The sequence below is a fragment of the Fringilla coelebs genome (genome assembly GCF_963513975.1).
Source record: "Fringilla coelebs genome assembly, chromosome: 2".
Classification (NCBI taxonomy): Eukaryota; Metazoa; Chordata; class Aves; order Passeriformes; family Fringillidae; genus Fringilla; species Fringilla coelebs.
In genome coordinates, this window is record NC_140029.1 from 49,746,514 (window position 1) to 49,759,549 (window position 13,036).

Genomic DNA, 13,036 nt, shown 5'->3' on the forward strand with positions numbered 1-13,036 from the left:
AAGCATATTAGTTCTCAATTTCATCACTGCAGCACCAGAAACAATAAGATAGATTAAGTAAAAAAATTTTTAAAAGAAGTTAAATGGTTATATCAGCATCCTATCTCCTCCGACAAAAATATAAAATTTGACAGAAAAAGCATGTCAAATTATCAGCTGTGTTAAAATGCCAATTAGAAGACTATGGAGTTATTTAAGGGCTGCGATTCAGGTAATGCAATAGTTACTGGATCTTGGATTAGTATCTCTGACCTCAGTGGTTCAAGCATTGCAGCTAGTGGACCAGCTGGATAACTTTCTCGCGAGCAAGATTTAGGAGAGTCATTGCGCAACATGAAATGATGTCCAGGTGCAGCAGAGCTTACAGGGCTCTTTTTGACTAGAAATCTACGATTTGCTAAGTCATCCAAAACAATGTCGGGCAGCCGTCTTTCATCTTCTGAATCAGAGCCACTGTCATACTCATAGATGATCTGGAGGGAAGCTGGATTTGTGAGCCCACACTCTGCTCTGCTATTTTGGCAGGAAGCTACAGGATTCGTTTCACGTCCACTGAGGTTGACCAAGACAGGAATAGAATGAAGACAGTGAAGTCACGAAGGCAATGGTGAAACTCAAGAACTGCCCACTAATCTCATCTGTATGCATCAAGAAGCTGGACAGCTGAAATTCATCACTATATTTTGGAAGCTTTAACAAGCAGTCAAAACCGTGGGTCTATCACTCGCAAACTTGCATTTAAGACCATTTAAATACATCTGGAGTCTGGCCAGCTTCAAAACATTACTCAAACATCAAGAAACAATGTAAAAAACCAAAACCAAATACCAAACCACACAACCACACCAAAATGTCCCCCTGGATAAAACATGGAAAATCAAATACTTGACTTTTTGTTGCAGCAAGAGCAGCTTTTCTTGAACTAATAAAGAAGTAACTTATTTTAAAAATTCTACATCAAAGCCCACTTTACTAAGACCACACACCAGTACCTTGAAAATGCTCCATCTGACTCAGTGAATACAGGACTTGCCCAGCTCCTCCTGTTGTCCTCATTCTTCTCTGTCCTCTTCTTCCTTAAAGGTGCTGGCACATATGCTGTCTGCTTGTTTTTGTTGGGTAAGAAACGGTTGAAGTCAGTGGTAGGTTTTGGTTCAATCACAGAAATCCTGCGGTAAGACCTGTCATCTTTATGGGAGTCATGCATTTTGGAAGGCAGTTCCGAGTCTGTGTCACTGTCACAACCTTAGAAGAATGTGGAAATAAAAAGGAAAGATACAAACATCATTCTCTAGACATGTGCTTGTAGCTAAAACTTGGATCAAAGTCTTCTAAAATCAATTTATGTCTGTATTTTAGATGTTTCAGCTGCAAATTTGCTGAGCTACTGACAGGACAGTAGAAGTATTTTTAGAAGTCTGTGGCAAAGCTGTGATAAGATCCATTAAACTCAATTTGGTTTGCATGATCCTCCTGCATTTGTTCCATTCTTTCATTATCACTGCTCCCTGCAGGAAACAAAGTGCTGGCCTCCAGACTGAAGACAAAAAACAGCACAGAAATCTTTTAATTAAATAGTATCTGCAAGATAAATTTACTAGCAAAGACAAATAAACAGGAAATAATATAGCATTGTGCTCATTTCACCAGATTAAAATCCAGTAGAAGTCCAGGGTACATCATGTATGTAATGTAGCCAAATGTTGCCTTGCACAGATCACCAATGCTCCATCGAGCCTCAATTATTTTTTTACTCACATGGAACAAAACCTAACACCTCACAATTTGTGAGACTTTAGACTACAGGTTGGCATTGAACTTTAAAACCAGCAGAGAAACACAGGCTAAGTGCTGCTTTAGAGATCCAGTGTCACTATCTTCTTGTTACCTTTATTTTCATGACAAACTACTAAAAGTAACAAATACTACTCAGTATTTAACCTAGGTGGGAAAAACCTTATTGAATATTCACAAATGAAGTAAAGACATAGCAGTTTGACACAGTCACCCTAAGAACAAGGCAAGTGACTTGTGCAACTGGTGAATTTTAGGTAACCCCATCCAGATGTAATTTCTAGCAATTTCCCTTACAGAACTCTTGGAAAATACCCTGGACATATACACATACTCTAATGCATCAGTGAGAACAAGAGTGTCAGCAACCCTTCTTAGGAAGATCTGTGTGAGCAGTGCTTTTTTCCTACGAACCGTTAGAGGTGAATACTTGCTTAAGCAAAATGCAACTGCAGCAGTTACAAAACTAGAACTGACTTTTAAGTACTTTAAGTACTGGATATCCAATTACTGGTCCATACATTGTCTTTTCTGACACTCCTAAGATACACGTCAACAAAAGATTTTAGAGAGGAAAACATACCTTCACTGCCACCTTTCAAGGTTATATCTGATGAAAAGCTAGTGCAGGATCTTGAACCAAGGGAGTCCAAGCTATCAAAGGAATCGTCTCTTTTATGGGTAACTGAAGATGGGAAAGGCTCTCCCCGGTCAACGTACCAAATATCGCCGTACCCACTATCTCTGCCACTTCTGCTTGGCTGGCTGGACTCTTCAAGTGCCTACAAGAGTCACTTTTAAAAGGTCTTTTCCAACAATTTAGGGTGAAAATGCTACTCATGAGCATTTTGAATTCACAAACAAACTTCAACAAAGTCTACTGCAAAACTCTCAAACACATACACAACAACACATATAACAGCTTGAACAGGAGACTTGATAAAATCCTTAAATTTCTTTCATCTCAGCCACAGAGGATTGAGATAGGGCTCTTCCCAATCTACCACATCAGTTAGAGCAGATGTATTATGAAATTCATTTGGGTAGCAGAGGAACTAAGCTAAAAATCATTCCTTTCCTATGGAACTTGATAGCATGCAAAACAAATTACTGTGCTCTCCAAACTAAGAAGAAAATGAAACCCTCAAGAGACTGTTTAGAATTGCTGCTGTATAACAAACTATAAACTTCAGCCTATTTGTTTAGTTTCCTTTCTTGGATTCCTTACCTTAGTCAATGCTTGCCCTAATAACTTCTCAAATGCTTTAAGATTGAGGTATGGACCATTATAATCAGGGTCACATTGAGCTTTCCTCCCAAGCCAGTATAATGTAATCAAAACCTAAAAACAAACAGAAAAAAAAAAAAAAACCCTGAATACAAACTTAATTACTTCCCTCTCATGCCATGTGCCAGTGTAAAAGAATCACAGCATGCTGTTAGAGATGTTTCTACAATCCACTGCAAAATCTTGCATACAGTATTAGCTATGATTGCCACCAAAACCAATTAAAAAGTGTCATGATGCATCTCATATATCTCTAGCGAGCAGATATAAGTACTGTTTTTGATTATTACAATGATTTGGGAAAGTTAGCTGCATATAGAGATCATTGTAAAATGGCATTAATTTGTATCAGATAAATCAACATTTGAAGAAAAAGATAAATATGAAAGTACCATGAACAGAAGCATTTAAAAATAATTAATCACAATTAATGTGCAACTTTCTTACATTTTTCACTCTTCTGCTGGTCTCCTCTGGTCTGAAGCAGGGCAGAGAATGAGAAAAAGAGAAGAAAACAAAATGTTTTAAAATTGCTGGCTTAAAATTCAATTATTATTCAAGATGTAAAAAGTTTCAAGACCAATTATCAGTCAATAAAAAATATGCATCTATGATTGCTCCAAAAGAAATAAGAAGCAGTTCACTTTAAATATAGTCATAACTCTGTACTATTTCAATTGTTACATGTAAAATGAGAAGCTAGCCAATCTATTACAGTTTCTGTTTTGAGAGGTACACAGAAAGGTTCTAGGCATTTTTAACTAGCTCTCATTTAGTTACCAACAAAATAGAAGTAGAAAACAAGCTGTTGACTTTGGGAAATATAGCCCCTATTAGCCAGGGAGATCACAGAATCATGGAATGGTTTGGGTTGGAAGGGCCTTAAAGATCACCAACTTCCAACCCCTCTGGCAGGGGCAGGGACACCTTCCACTAGACCACGCTGCTGAAAGCCCCATTTAGCCTGGCTTTGGAACCCTTACAGGGATTGGGAATCCACCACTTGCCCTGGACAGCCCATACCAGAGCCTCCTCACCTTCAGAGCAGAGAATTCCTTCCCATTAGCCAGTATAAGCTGACTGTCTCAGTTCAGTCATTCCCCCTTGGTCCTCTCACTATATGTCCCTGTAAAAAGTCCCTCTCTAGGTTTCCTGTAGGCTCACTTTAGCTGCTGGAAGACTGCTACAGAGTCTCCCTTGAGCCTTCTCTTTTCCAGCCTGAATAACCTCACATTGTCAATTCCATATGAAAGGAGATTCCATTGTAACTTTTTCTCCAGTTGTATTGTTTTCTAAAGTATTTGCCTTAGACAACAGAAAACCTTTTAGTCAGGAGTAAACTTCTCAGACCAAAAAATGAGCAGCTGAAACTGGGACATCTGGAGAGAGATGATGTAGGACTGAAAGGATGGGTTTGGGTTCTTTTATACAAATACATGTTTTTCAAAAAATATTAAATACATATGCAATCACTAAGATTAGGGAACGTTTATATGTATATTCCCAGTCTGTAGCACACCTTGGAAGTGTACCAATGGACACTCCTGTTCTTCTCCCACTCATTTTAAGAGCAAGGAAAAGAAACTTCTTGAATGGGAGGCTCCAAAAGCCTCCTAGTCCCCAGGTGTAAATACTCAGGGCTGGACTGCAGACAGTGGTTGAACAACATTGCTGCATGCAGTGACAGCAGTTAGGGAAGAGCAAATGGCTTAAATAAGCCCAAACAACTCTTCACCTGCCCCAGATGTTGGTTTGGAGCTGGTTCAGCTACAAATTTCACACACAGCACAGCAAAGGGGTTCAAACAGAAAAGCAGCAATTTCACATACAGTAGCAGAAAAACCTATTCAGAACTCCCTAACATGGCAGACCAATAATGTGTCCAGGTACTTATCCCATTTCTGTCTGTCTAGAAACACACTAGTCAAAGGTTAGAGGAAAAAAAGGAGACTAAACCATTCAGGAAACAGTTAGGAGTTAGTGTAATGAGGACAGGGCTTGGTCACTCTTCACGGAAATGGAATAGTCAATGAGACGTGACAACCATCAGGGACAGAGACCGTCCCTTCCCTCCTCCTCTTTCTTCCTATTTTGAGAGCACCCACTCCCACTCAGTGGCACTAATTGCCTTGCCCATCCTCACATCATAAAGAAATCAGGCTATCAGGAACACAAAGTCCTGAGATGGGTCTGACCTTCACAGTCCTTTCCTGAAGCTTCCTTAGCATCTCATGCCAGAGATGCTTCTGGCTTTGTAGCCAGTGACCTCTTTCACACAGATAAGGAAGAACCCTCCTCCTTTAATAGGAAATATTTACACTTTTTTGTCTGTTTTTTTATCCCTTCCAAAACCCATTGCTATTTGTTATTCACTCAAGACTATTTTTGAAGAAAAAAATTTTCCCCCTTTTTTCCAGTGGGCTAATTTTTCTGTCAGTGTCCATGTTGCAGGGCATACGATAGCTGTGACCTAAAGTGCTACTAGAGACAGGCTGATTTCCCAAGCAGAGAATGGAAAACTATTCTTACATCAACATTACACTTCTCATACCCAGTGGAGAGCATTTTAAAGGCTAGCATTGTTTACCCTCAATGCCTTTTGTTAGCAGAATTTCTGCTTTTTGTTTGCAATTACAAAAGCAGAGACACTTGCTAAGGATGCCTTAAAGTTTGCTCCCAAACTTCAGCAGCCCAGTGAGGAGGGGAATACACTGCCCTTAGCTGGCAGGAGCATGCATCCAAAAGGCTGCCAGCCTTCATGGAGACCAAAGCTACAAGACTGAACACAATGATGTCCTCTTCTGCTTTCCTTGAGTTCTCTGCGATAATTTTAGTCAACCGTTTTGAAACAGGAGCAATATTTAGTTGTCTTTATAGTTCAATAAAATCTCCTTACTGGAATAACCATAAATACACTAAGCCTGTGTATTTGGACTAAAACCAACACAAAACTTAGGCCATTCAGGTAAACAAGACAGTGTGAGACCAAATATGCAGGCAGGGAGATATTTCACGGGCTCCAATGACAGACCCTGCTTCATTCCTGTTTACTCTGCTAACAACAGAAGCAAACAGACAAGTTGTTTACTCTTCATTCCTGAAGTTTCTTCACTTGCACTACTACTCTCCTCCTCTGAAATGCATCTATTGGTTTCTAAACCTTTTCAACAACTTGTAACGGTAGACACAGTCTGAGCAGAAGAGTAAAAGAAAAAATCCAAGAGAAACCCAGCTGATCCAGAGCACTGTTCTTCATTTTTATATACACGTATTAATTATTTGATGGTGCTTAACCAAGGAAAAGGATGATTCTGAATGATGAATGTACTGTCCTAGAATCTGTGTTAAATGATAGGTATATAATTTTTTTTTGGTCAAAAAAATCCTGATTAAAGAAGCAATGTTGTTACCTTACTGGAAGGTCTTAAAATTAATTTCTGACCTACAAATTTCACAGCTACATCTTCTCTGATGCATGCAACTCGCAAAAGGTGTGGTTTGGATCTGCTTGCTAGCATTCTCTGTGTGAAATAAGAGCCTTTAAAGCCTTTATATGTACAACCTGTCCAAGCCCATCTGTGTTTACTTGCACATGCAATTGCCTATTTTCCTTCCAGGACACTCCATTTAAAATATCTATTGTGTAAATACTTATTGGTTAGAAGTGTGATAAAAACTGAAGAGCTTTTATGATAAATTAATTTTCCCTGTGAGTATCAAAAGAGAAAAAAGCAAGGCTTTTAACTCAATTGTAGTAAATGAAAACACAAAATTGACTAATTCTAATACACGGAAATTCTTCATGAGGTGTTATAAAAATAACATAACGACTGTGCAATCTATGCAAATAATTCATCTAGGGTCTTGTGTATAACTCTGAACAATTATGGCTCATAGGAGGGGACAAGATGGAGTCACCAGCCTCAAGCATAGCAAATTCTTTGCTGCTGTCAGAGTAGGCATGACCCTACAACTCTTCTGACAAACTGTTACCTAACAGCAAGCTCCTACTCCTGCTCTCACCTCCAACTCCCCTTTGCAATCCTGGCTCTAAATACATAGGGCTTCAACACCCAGTTTTTCACATTTAGAAGATGGAGTACAAGAACTTCAGCAATGTAGCTTTTAGGCTTTTTAAACACTCTGGGACACTTGTAGCCTTATTTTAAACATAAGCCTATAGCACTGAAGTGCACACACAACTGATAGCAGAGATATTTCTCATACAACAGCTAACTTAGGAACTGATGGGGTAGCTCACTTGCTAAAGTATCTTTTTCAATGCAAATAAGTGACAATACTACATTTGGTTACTGTAAAAGAAGTCTGCTTTTTCCTGTTTTCATCCAAAGTTGTCATAGAGCCCAGTGGATGCTAATCATATTCTTTATGAATATTGGTGTAACCCAATTTCTGATTTGAATAGGTGAATACCTTTGTACTGAAAGTTTTATGTGGGCTGCAGCTTTGCCGAGGAGGGCACAGCTGAGGCTGCATCTTAAAACTAATCTGTTGAAAGAATTCAGTTCCTCCCCACATGACAATGGAACACTATTTACTAAATCACTTTGTGTATTTTTAAACATTAACTTCTCTGTCTTCCCACAGGTTTTTTATATCTCCTTTCATTAACAATACAACATTGTTAAAGATGTCTGAACTAAGCTGAGAAAGCTGCTAAGTAGAGCAGTTAAGATCTTACTGGAAAAATTTATTATAAATACTTTGTCTGCTCTTGCCGCAGTCTCAGCATTTAAGCATTCATTCTGAAGCTCAAAAAAACCCCAGCACCAATCTACCTATCCTAACCTCAATATCAAATTCCAGATTAAAAGAGGTCTCAAAATAGTAAAAGTAGAATCCTGATTCACAAAGCATGAACCTTAAATGTTGGCAGTGATAATAATAAAAGTTTACATACAACTTCAAGATTAGCCACCCTGGAAAAGATCTCTAAAGTCTAAAGGCCATGAGACAGCAACACGTGGGGGATATTATAACAGTAATTGTGAAGCACAACCACATAAATCTGACTTGAACACTGATGAAAAAAGATGTGGAATAACCACCTGTGGAGAAATAATGCCTTCTGTGTAAATCATCTCATCTACGTCAATCCTTGGGCAAACAGAAGAAAGACAAATGGGACAGGAATAGCTCTCACTTGTTGGCGTGTGATACGCTTAGAGACGAAACACCTCTGTTACATTTGAACACAGCACATATTGACAAACATCACTTCCAGACCCACAGATGTTTCTCCAACAAAGACCACTCCACAAGAATAAAGCAAAGTGACACGCCAGATCAGCACAAGGCTGAGCCACAGCTCAAGGAATTTATTCTCGGCTCCACTGTTTGCTCAAGGTTAAACAGCAGAATTAGTCACCAAGGCCCTAGGCTGACAATACAAAGGCTTTGGCAGCAGCTCTAGCTTAAGGATTTCCTGGTCCCCCTCTCTCTTCCAGCCACTCCTGTTTGCTGCCCCTGTGGTTATGCCAACACAACCCTGAATCACACTGCTATTCCACGCTGCCAGAGGGCTACACCTGTTCCTGTGGGCTTTTTCCTAATATACATTTTCAGGCCCCAAATTAGCTTGCTGATCTGTTTTAGATCATGCTTATACAAGCAATTGCACCGTCACTGTGGCAGAGGAGCAGGCTGGGGGCTTGGTGCAGGAGGACTCTGCTCCAGACACCTCCACCATGAGAACGCCCATGCAATGACCCTGAGACAGAGGTGCTCTGTGCTTCCCATTTTTAAGGAGTGAGGAAAGCCTGCTGGGATTATTTTAATCCATTTTGGGGCATTTAAAATAAATTTTTTAACATTGTAGACAATCGTACACCTTAGAGGAGCTAGCAGGCCACAGTACTTTTAAGAAATTGAGAACTATAGTTTAACCAATTATAAAATACGCCCACTGACATCTACAGACACCCCTCCAGTGCCTCCATACAAAAGAGAAGTGCATTTTAAGAAGACAGATTTTTTTTGTACTTATTTCAAAATTTTTAAAACAATAAACTCAATAGTTTGGATTTTATTTTTCTAACACATGGTACGGTTTTGTTTCCCCAAATCCTTATATGTATTAAATTCCAGCAACTAGCAACTCTTGATGTCAAATCTACTTTAACACTTCACTTTATTATTTTCCAGGAAGAGGAATGTGGAGCTCAGGACAACATCCAAGATACCAGAAGTCTGAGCAAAATTCTAGAAGATAATTTTAAAGCATCCCGTTCAGAGAAGGGTCTGTTTCTCATATAGAAACATATTTAAATATAGGTATCAATTGAAGATTTTAAATTTAATAAAAAACAAAACCAACAAACAAAGAAGCAAGTTTGAACGGAGATTCATTCTCCCCAAAAGGAGGGTTAGCTGCCAAGAATACATGTGGTCCTGTCCAAAGAGATAAGACAAATCTGAACCCATTTACGGGGAGAAAGAAGGAACAGAGACACTCCCACTGATAGAAAGGAATGTGGCAGTGACAAACGCACCCTGCCCAGCGCCAAACCCATCCCTTGGTGACGAATGCTTCCGAAACCCCAACAGCTGCCAATATGGTTTTCTGTCCTTGCCTCTGAAACTACAGATCTCACGGACACAAGACTTGAATAGATTGCTGTTTAAAAAGAAGTGCTGGTGCTCTCCCTTTGAGCTTCCATCCATCAAGGCAGCGGTCACACACCTCCAAGACGCCATTTGAAGGGCTTGGAAGAGCCATGCCCTGGCCTGGGAGCTGGAGCAGATCAGCTGGCTGCAGAAAAGCCCACTCCCCATTCCTTGCCAAGCTCCAGGCACTCCAGCCCAACACTGACCAGCTGCACTTACGGTTCTGAGGAGGATGTCAGGGGATTTGAAGGACTCCCGCACCCCTGCCGGGTGTTGCTGCGCAGGAGATGAACGCTGCCTGTCCAACTAGCAGCGGGCTTGTGCTAAATTTCAACCTCTTTGGCCACCTACTCAGCTGCTATTAATATTGCTGTTATCGGATTTCACTGAATTCCCACGTGCTGCTGAGAATAGAAAGGCTCCAATGGAAGATGTGGTTGCTGCATGGGTACAGAAACATGAGGACATTCCTCCAGCACTTGGATTCTTAGCAAATTGATATTCAACTCCGAGAGCCACAGTTCACTGCTGAGAATGCTGGAAATAAACCAGCCAGGCTACAGCTGCAGAGTTAGAGAACAGCGTTTGGAAACACACCTTTCTATTTGACTATAAAAAGCACATGCATTTTCCATAGCAACACATCCACCAGACCCAATGCCACTCACATCATAGCAGCACAGAGTGAGGTATAAAATGACAGCAGAAAGCGTTTCTCCGTGCCCCTACGGAACCCCTGGCTGACAGCAAGGAGCTCCGTGGGCCCTGATGAATGAGCAGCCTGTCTCCACCCCGTGCCCCCACCTACTAAAGCTGAGGGGTGGAAGAGAAATGCTCAAGAAGGAAAGGGCAGAGAAAGAACAGAGCCAGCCAACACCCTCTGTGGGAACACATCACCAACCAAGGCTTCAGAGCCTCTCTCTTCTCACACTGCCTCTGGAGCATGGTGCTTCCTTGCTGATCTCACCCATTGTGCCTCCACACCATTCTGAAATCCCTTATCAAAACAAAAACAGGCACTTCTAGAAAAGTGCATCAACCCCGGCAAGTCACCAGACGATAACATTATCCATTTCCTCATGCTCTTTTCCGACCCCTCCCTGGGTGGTCCATCCCTGCCAGCTTCCTCATAATTCCAGTCTAATCTAGAGGTTCTCCCAGAGAGAAAACTAGTATTCTGCAGGGAAGAAGGCATGTCTGTCAAATAAAATTAAAAATAAATCCCCCAGAAGAACAAGTAGAAGAGCCTCAATGATAACCTGAGCACTCCTCGGCTCTTGTCTGAAGGGTGAGCAAGGCAATGGTGTGGAGCACTCACTGCAAGTTGTTGCTGTGGAAAAAAGGAGGCTGATAGGATCATGCATCTTCCTGCTCAAATATTAAGCTCTATTAAAGAAAATTAAAGTTCGACTGGATGATCTCGGAGATCTTTTCCAAAATAAATTGTCCTAAAATTGATAATAATTAATGTAGATTTGTTGGTTGGTCCCTCTTTGTGACTTTTTCTTTCTCTGTTCCTAACCTAAAAACTCATCAGCTTCACTAACTACAGAAAATTAAACTGGTTATCTCTTGTACTGTTTTGTTTGCTTGGTTTTTCCAGGAAAAAACTAGAATGCTTTGCCAATCTGTATTGGCTACTTCCAATTCCAGATCTAGACTGCCACTTACCAAAAAAAAACCCAAAAAACAGAAGGTATTTTATTTCTGAAATCTAGTGGTCACATGCCATACATTTTGGCCAAGAAACATAAGAACATCCACTGACATTTATGAGAAAAGATGAACTCTTTGCACAAAGTATTAGAAGTTGTGCAGTTGACTCTCAGCTCACTCAGAGTGTTAGGAGCTCTCAAATCACTTTGTTCACACTCAAGAAGACTTTTTAATTTCATGGGTGAAACGAATTCCTTCTCAAGGAAAAAAAAAACCACTTTAATGCACACAGTATTTTAGATAAATCGATAGCTATAATATCAGTACTTACATATACTATAGGTTTTTATTTCTTCCCACGTTTTGGTATTTAGAATTTGGAGCATATGATTTTGCTGAATCTCTCCTTTTATCTCCCTGCTGCCTATTTTCTTTTTTAAAAACCTGTACATATTTCAGCTGACCTTTGCACAAGGATTACATTAAATGTTCCCCTGCTTCTACCTTTTTCCTTCCTTGTACCTCTAGAATCAACATACTTGAGCTCATCCTGTTGATCATCAGGATCATTATATAATTAACTTCTCTTGCATTTAGTTTTAAAGATCCTTGACCTTCATTCCCCCACACAAATCTAGACCATAGTGTATAAATTTTGTACAGTGATTTGAAGAGAAGTCAAGATGGAGAATGTACAATTTGGCTAACAATCTTTAAAAAAAAATAGTTGGCATATCTCGGGAGTCACTGAAAAATAAGTATCAAAATAGACAATTAAAAGCAATCCTGAAAGTATTTAGAAATATATTCAAAACCACAAAAACGTGCAGCTGCTAGCTTGCTCAAAAATAGTTCAAGAGCATCATAAAAAAAAATACTATGTAAAAAGTCAATTATTTGCTTCAGCTAAGCTGCAGCAACCATGCCAACTCACAGCATTATTTTTCATGACATGACCAAAACTCATTTTCTCTACTGCCTGATGCCTCTTTGCCATTATTAAGTATTTCCAAAGCCATTGTCCTTTTTATTCCCAACTCTCACACCTAACTGGAATATTTCAACATCACCAGTTTCCACACACACACCAGAAGTAATTTTTTAGATTAGCCCTCAATACTGACCACATTAATTCCCACCAAGCCTTGATGAGACATGTCTGTACCAACTCCAGGTATGAATAAACAAATCACTGCAAGGTAAGTTAGGGTAAAAATTTTTCCACCTACCAACTACTCCTAGCAACTGCCTATGTGCACGCTCTTACACTCAACCCCCAGGATTAACACAATTGTTCAATTTGGATAAAGCATTTGGAGGTGGTCTCTTGGGAAGAGCTAAGATTTGGCAGGTTATACAACATTGCTTGCTCAGAGAGAGATATTTTTATAGCCTCTGTATACAGGGAAGAGGAAAAATCCACCCCAACAACCTCCTTCATTCAATCTCCTCCCTTAGTCCATGCCCAGAGAATGATCCAGTAAATGTAATCCTTTGTTATCCTTGTGTCAAGCAAACAAGCAATGGTGCAGGAGTGCCTTGTGTATAAGCAAAACAGTTTACCACAGCTTATAACACTCAGAAGCAAGGTTTACTCAATTCCTCAGGGTATGCAAAAAAAAAAAAGAAAAAAGAAAACCCAGAACTCAAATCTATGCTGCATTATTTATA

At 39.9% G+C, this 13,036-nt stretch overlaps 1 protein-coding gene across 17 annotated transcripts in view; it reads right to left on the reverse strand.

The window, feature by feature from the left end:
- Nucleotides 1-13,036, reverse strand: part of LMO7 (LIM domain 7) — a 131,296-nt gene that overhangs the window by 41,531 nt on the left and 76,729 nt on the right. For 15 of the 17 annotated variants that reach the window (XM_084201433.1, XM_084201422.1, XM_084201423.1 and 12 more), the window contains 4 exons: nt 3,530-3,560; nt 3,023-3,136; nt 2,378-2,576; nt 993-1,245 (listed from right to left, as the gene is read on the reverse strand). In XM_084201433.1, the coding sequence (XP_084057559.1) occupies nt 993-1,245; nt 2,378-2,576; nt 3,023-3,136; nt 3,530-3,560 (597 nt within the window). Of the gene's footprint in view, nt 1-992; nt 1,246-2,377; nt 2,577-3,022; nt 3,137-3,529; nt 3,561-9,928; nt 10,031-13,036 lie in introns of those variants that run through there. The other 2 variants (XM_084201429.1, XM_084201430.1) reach the window with 2 other exon arrangements.